Here is a 7502-nt window from a genome sequence, read left to right on the forward strand (position 1 = left end):
ATCTCTTTTTACAATGACAGGTTAAGCAAGAATCATGACAGCTGAAAAGACTATCCCTGTGATTAATGGGAAACCTGAGGATGCTTTGGATGCTGAAGCTTCAAGTTCCAACCTGGTCCACAGCAACGACAAGAAAGTCAATGAAAGGGGCCATTGGAATAACAAAGTGGAATTTGTGCTGTCTGTGGCAGGGGAAATTATTGGGCTGGGAAATGTGTGGAGGTTTCCTTACCTTTGCTACAAGAATGGAGGAGGTAAGAAGGATGACATTTGGCTGAGCTGCCTAGGATGCAAAGTGCTGGACAGTTCCCCCTGTTTATTAATCAAGAGTTTATTTTATGATAATCTGAGTATGTTGGATTAAAATATTTAGGCTTACCATGCAAATTTAAACACATATAGAGATCAATATATTCAATATGGGTGATTTTATTAAAGTAGTATGTGTGCCTAGAGGAGCATACTGTATGTTGGCAAGTGCAGGTAATAATTTTTTAATTGAGAAATCTAATATATATATATATATATGTATATATAAATTAGATTAGAAGAAATATACACACTCTCACACATTTCTCTCTCTATACTATATATATATATACTATATGTATATACACTTTATCTTAACCTTACTATTAATAAATAAACATTTCAGTATTTAACTTTAAATGTTTAATGTTGAAACCACCGAAATATACATTTTATACATTTCTAGGTGTGGTTTACTGTAGTAAGGTCTCACTTTATGGCATAGCCACTAACATTTTTGAGACCCAGTGAAAACTATATTAGATATATCCATTTCAGCTCATGGATCAACAGTTTTCATTTTACTTTTTTGAATGATGTAGTCTAATAGGGTTTTTCCATATTTTATAGCTGCCCTGAAGTTAGATTGTGTTCCTAAGTGGTGACCTGAGACTGAAACAATGCAAGCAGTTGGCTTTACTGTATAGGATAATTATATCACTGTGTACAATGTTTATATATTAATGTTAATGTTTATGTATTTTACTGGGATGGTTTCTTCAAGTCAAATTAGGTTTATGGCAAACTGGTTATTGAAATAGCAAAAATGTACTTTGAATTTACCATAATCTGAGTTTGCTCATAGGAAAATTTCTACCTTGTTTAATTTCACCCTAACATATTAGACACATTATACATATTTAGACAACTTTTTAACTACATAATTTTTACCAATAACAATATATTGGAACGGTATAGTTTATTTCACTTTAAGTATATTTTGTTAAATAAAATATTCTCAATTTTACATCTAAGATACAACTTTTGTAAATAAAGAGATTTAGAGTTGTAAAAAAAGGAAACATATGATAACGTATGTGATTTAAAAGATAAGAATTGATTTATACATACAATCATTTTACAGATATAATAGTATAATAAATAATATAACACTATGTTTGAATTAGCTTTATATATGTATGTCTTTGCTCTAGCACGTCACTTTTCTTTTACATGTATTTTAAAAGTATTAGTATTGCCATGGACCTGAAGGAAATAATGGTACCATCGTGATATTCTTAATCAGAGGTATGATTACCAGGGTTGTAGAGGTGATGTGCAATCTTCACTCCAGATAAGTGTAAAACCACAGACTTTAAGACTCCATTAATAATACATAATTACCAAGTACAGACCCAAGCCTTCTGACAATGTATAGATAAAACCTTCATAGAAGCAATGAGTAATATAACTGTACTTCAGTGGTTGTTGCCAATGATGTTCAGCATCCCCTCTTGCCTTCAAAATACTTAGCTATTGCTTGGTAAATTAATTGGCTGTTCACTTAACTTACAGAAGGAATTGAGGAAAAAAATATACAATGCCTAGTCTACAACAATGGCACTTAAAGGAACAAGAATGTTTATTATGATTTGTGTATTGAAAGACTTTAGATTTGAGTAATGCATTAGCTGGTGCACCAAGAAGAAATAATCTGCTTTGCCAGAGATGATCCACTGGCAAAGAATTCTGCACAATTCTATAATTTATGTAATATAATATCACTATTAATTATTTATAATTACTAAAGATGTGTATTTGATGTATTTTCTATTGTTTTTGAGTAATATTTGTTACTGGATGTGTACTGGATGCCAAATGATGCATTGTGGTTCTTTATTATGATCCGTGGAAGACTCAAAACAATTGATTGTAATATTGTTGTAACCTTCTAATAACATTCCAACTCCACCATTAAAGCTCTCCAGGAGCTCCAAATAATGAATGCAAATATTGACGTCAGGTAGAAAGTCGCCACTTTGGTCCACCCTCTTCCTTCCCCTTAATTGCAGAAGCAATCTAACATAATGAGGGCCTCACATTGAGGAAATGGCATATCAATGACTTCTTAGCTTAAAGAATAACTCTAGCCTTATCTCCAGTCTTGTACAGGCTTTTTTCCAGTACTGAAATTGCTTACTTTAATTTCATTGCGCCAGCCATGACTTGTCTGTTAGAGAAGCACACAGACCCCCCAATGACATTGCTAGGTGCTAGGTGTTAAATAAGGTGTTTTTAAAAAAAGCCATTATTATATTAATGATGATGGGAAGAAGGAAGCAGGGATGGTAAAACATGGTAGAAGCAAAATAATCTTCACCTGTAAGTCAGTATTTGCATACATGGATGCTCTGGGTTCAAGGGCTACCAGGTCACTATAGAACATCAATTCAAGTTTGGGTAAGTGCACTTTTTAAACGAGGTGGTTTACATTTTGGAATTTCTATTTGGATATAGTTAAACAATAGTCAAGGAAGTATAAATTCAGTCGAGCATTTATGGAATTGACGTTCAGGTGAGCCTGAAGTAGTGCCAGCCTCATGAAATATATCAATTTGAAGGGAGGGGGAACAGAAGGGGGGGAGGCTTTTTAGGCACTGGGTAACTCTGTAAAAGGGTAGTCTTTATTATTATGTTAACTTACAATTTTCCATAGCTAAAATCTGGTCAGTGTATGTACGTTTACAGTACACATCAAGTAATATAAAAACAATCAAATAGAGTTAGCTTATACACTATTTTCATATACACACGTTTTTGTAAATGTTTTACAGGTCAGTTAACAAGTCTCATTACAGACGCGTTTCGCCAGGATTGGCTTCATCAGGGGATATCAGAGAGAGTTAGACCCAAACTACAGTGCTCAGAAAACTAGATAGAACCATAGTATTAACATTTTGTTATGAAGCATATAGTCTAAATCTCTAATTATAGATCCTATTATGATTTTGTCATATTTATGTTTACTACATCTTGATCATCCAAAATATGAACCATTACATTGTATAGAATGGTAAAATTAGAATGATAATCATTGCATTAATTACAGTAAAATGGTAAGAAAGTGGCTTTCAAATAAATGGGTTTTGTATGTGACTCCATTAAACCAAATATACTAAAAAAATAAAAGGAATTAAAGTTTTAAAGTACTTACATAAATTGTGTGAGTGAGTTATTTAGTGTGTTGATGATTATTAGTAACTCTTCAGAAAAATCATCCCAGTGCTGATAGGGTTGCTGCAGATATAAATTTTTTGGCTGAAATTCCTAGTGGGGAAATATCATCAAGGTTGCCAATATGTTGGATATTTAAGAAATATCCAAAAAAGAGGTTTCTGATAAGGTATGAGGAATTGTAATTGACTCTTACTTGCTGTAAGAAATCTATTCAATTCATGTCTTGTTGAAAGAAAGTGTTTGGGCGCAGATAAAATGTGGCGTTGAGGTCCGTGATAACAAAGTGGTTGATTGATGTTCAAATGATGCTTTCCAAAAGCTAGGTATTGAAGATAACTTTATAGCCCACAAAGGTCCCTGATGATTTTCTTTAAAGGATACTGAAATAAGCTTACCTTGCTATAGGGATAATTGATTTTGGGATTTGTCTGAAGTAAACAGTTTTAAATATATCTGATGTGGTATTGTGGATAAAAGGAGTTATCATTATATTATATGCCTACATTGCTCCATATAGATTATTTAGTTATCATGAATAATACTTACATAGAATGTATAGTGAAGAAAATGCAGGTCCCTATATCATTTTAGGGATGAAGCAAAAAGAAAAATGTTTGCAAAGTTGTACACTTTCTCTTAACAAGACATGAATTGAATAGATTTCTTACAGCAAGTAAGTCTCAATTACAATTCCTCATCCCTTATCAGAAACCTTTTTTTGGATATTTCTTATATATCCAACAGATTGGCAACCTTGATGATATTTTTCCCCACTAGGAATTTCAGCCAAAAAAATAATATTTGCAGCAACCCTATCAGCACTGGGATGATTTTTCTGAAGAGTTACTAATAATCATCAACACACTAAATAACTCACACACACTTTATGTAAGTACTTTAAAACTTTATGTCCTTTTATTATTTTAGTATATTTGGTTTAATGGAGTCACAAAAAAAAGCCATGTATTTGAAAGCCACTTTCTTACCATTTGTACTGTAATTAATGCAATGATTACTATTCTAATTTTACCATTCTTTACAATGTAATGGTTCATATTTTGGATGATCAAGATGTAGTAAACATATATATGACAAAATCATAATAGGATCTATAATTAGAGATTTAGACTATATGCTTCATAACAAACTGTTAATACTATGGTTCTTTCTAGTTTTCTGAAACTGTAGTTTGGGTCTAACTCACTCTGATATCCCCTGATGAAGCCAATTCAGGCGCAACGCGTCGGGCATGGGACTTGTTAACTGATCTGTAAATCATTTACAAAAACGTGTGTTTATAAAAATAATGTATAAGCGAACTATATTTGTTTTTATATATCTTGATGTGTACTGTAAACATACATACACTGATCAGATTTTAGCTATGGATTATTGTAAGTTAACATAATAATAAAGACTACCCTTTAAACACAGTTAACCAGTGCCTATAAAGCCTCCCCCCTCCCCCTTCTGCTCCTCCCCCTCCCTTCAAATTGATATATTTGGATATAGTTGACATTAAATGATTAGGTAGGCTGAGATAAATTATGTTTTATTTTTTTAATTTTCAGAACCATTTGATTTCAACACATGCTTGTGGAATAGTTGGGCAGTGTTAGGAGGTGTGGTAGCTAATGCTAGCTTGGAATGAAAGTTCTAGATTTGTTGCTATGGGCAAGATATTAGGCACATCATCCTGGGGCTTTGCTCCTACTTGCTTTGCACACAGAGAATGAATAATTAGAAAATATGTGACTGTACAGAGATTTATGTGGATTTATTAAACACAACATTCTAGAGGAACAGAAATAATCTCACAAGTCTTGCCTTGGAAATGTGGACCTAAGCCTTGCCTTGGAAATGTGGACCTAAAAAAATTAGAAGTGGTACTCGGTGCTGGTAACTTCAACGTTTTGATATTTGCCATAGCAGAACTGTATGGAGGTTATTTCTTTAATCATGCTTATTAGAAAAGTTTACTTGGAAAGATTGGGTAGTGTATTTAAGATCAGGAAAGTATATGACAATGGAAATGTTTACACATGGGCCTGATTTAATAAAGCTCTCCAAGGCTGAGAATACACTTTCATCAGTGAAGCTGGGTGATCCAGCAAACCTGGAATTTATCTGGACCAGAATTTGAAACATTTTCATAGCAAACATAGCAAATATCAAATGACTTTAAGGAAATCCATTCCAGGTTTGCTTGATCCCCTGGCTTCACTGATGAAAGTGTAGAGCTTTAATAAATCAGGCCCAATGTGAGAGGTTTCCAGTTAGTAACTTCCATTAATGGGTTGATTGATGAGAAAATTGGTCAACTGGAACTCTCAAATGTGTGGGTGTATTGTTTGAAATAATGGTTGTTTAAATGTTTCTTTGACAATTATATATGGACTCTGATAATGTATTGTAGGACTTGTATAGTCTCGTTGCCTTGTTTAGAAATATGTAGTAGAATGAATAAAATCAGAACCAGTCTGTAGCCATCCATTGATCTCAACATTTTGTAGCTGGACACTGAGCAGATCTGATTCATGTACAAAATTAGATATTTTGGCTGTTTCATTTATTTGTTATTAGCCATTATTTTTATAGCGCCGACATATTACACAGTGTTTTACAAAGTCCATAGTCATATGACTAGCTGTCCCTCAAAGGAGCTCACAATCTAATGTCCCTACCATAGTCATATGTCACTTAATACAGTCAAATGTCAATTTTGGGGCAGAAGCCAATTAACCTAGCTGCATATTATTGGAATGTGGGAGGAAACCCACGCAAGTGCGGGGGGAACCTGCAAACTCCATGCAGATATTGCCCTGGCCGAGATTTGAACCTGGGACCTAACACTGCAAAGGCCACAATGCTAACCTTTTCTTTGGGAAGAAGAGGGTGACTTAGACACAATGGGGTTGCTTTATTAAGGGCATTTAGGATGTTCACTTAGCAAGATTACATATTGTTTTCAAAAGCATAATTATCTTTGCTTAGTGAATGATGTGTAGCTCTACTGATTTCAGCCTCCAATCATGTGCAAACAAAAATCTTTACCTTGCATATGATTGGGTATTTCTTTTTTACCAGTTTCACTAAACTTAGTCAAATATACACTGACTTTAATTATCCAAATATGTGCAAGCAAACAGTTCTGAAAAAGAATCCTTCTTCTATTAGTGGAGATCCTGTGCAATGTGATTTTTTCACTTAGTTCTATCAAAACCAAGTGAAAATGTATTATGTTATGTGAACACGCCTTACTTCTTGAGTACTTCAACATGAATATAGATGTCATCCTAAAATAGAACAGGCCAGCTTATAAAATTATTGTAGCTGACTTTGGATTTTAGTTATGGTGAATATTTCTCCATCAGAGAATGTTTGGTGAATGTCAGATTTACTGCTTTATAAATAGACCCCTAAAATGTCCTATACATAAGCAGATGATGAATGCAAGTAACAGATTCAAACATCCCTTACCACCATGGGAATTAGGTTGTTTCAGGAATTAAATGTATTCAGGTGAAAAGGATTCACAGCAAGTTCAAAGATTTCTGCAGTCAAAACTCCTGCCCCGTCTCTAAGCTGTGCAATATTCATCTAGGATAGAATGTGCTAGGTCGGTTCCTGCCACACAAAATCAAGAAAGAACCGTCAGATCTCAGACTGCCCATCATTCTCCGCAGAAGATGGGTAGCCATGGTCATCACTGTTTTTTGAGATACCCAACGACCACTAATGGGATCTGCGACAGGGTCTCTTACTAAAGTGGCCCCGTGTATAGAAACTGATTACTAATTCATTTAGAACAGCCTAACATTATTAATTTGTCAGATTCACTTAAAATGAAACTTGACCTCTGAATGATGTCAGGAGAAATGGAGAGGCAATTGTGAAGTGATCTGCCACACGTATCTTCCATTTAATCAACCAGCCGATTCATGCTGCTGGCTGGGATTAGTTCACAGTGTGTTCAAGCACTGCATGCCTTCTTCCTAGCCACAGTGAATTCCTTG

The 7502-nt window shown here is 34.2% G+C and overlaps 1 protein-coding gene across 1 annotated transcript in view; it reads left to right on the forward strand.

Moving 5' to 3' along the window:
- The window catches only part of SLC6A11 (solute carrier family 6 member 11), a gene marked incomplete in the record, with an annotated part of 88140 nt that overhangs the window by 631 nt on the left and 80007 nt on the right, over nucleotides 1-7502 (forward strand). Inside the window, 1 exon segment of the mRNA XM_072420988.1 lies at nucleotides 21-254. Within this exon segment, the coding sequence (XP_072277089.1) occupies nucleotides 35-254 (220 nt within the window).

Source organism: Pyxicephalus adspersus, chromosome 8, assembly GCF_032062135.1.
Source record: "Pyxicephalus adspersus chromosome 8, UCB_Pads_2.0, whole genome shotgun sequence".
Taxonomy (NCBI): domain Eukaryota; kingdom Metazoa; phylum Chordata; class Amphibia; order Anura; family Pyxicephalidae; genus Pyxicephalus; species Pyxicephalus adspersus.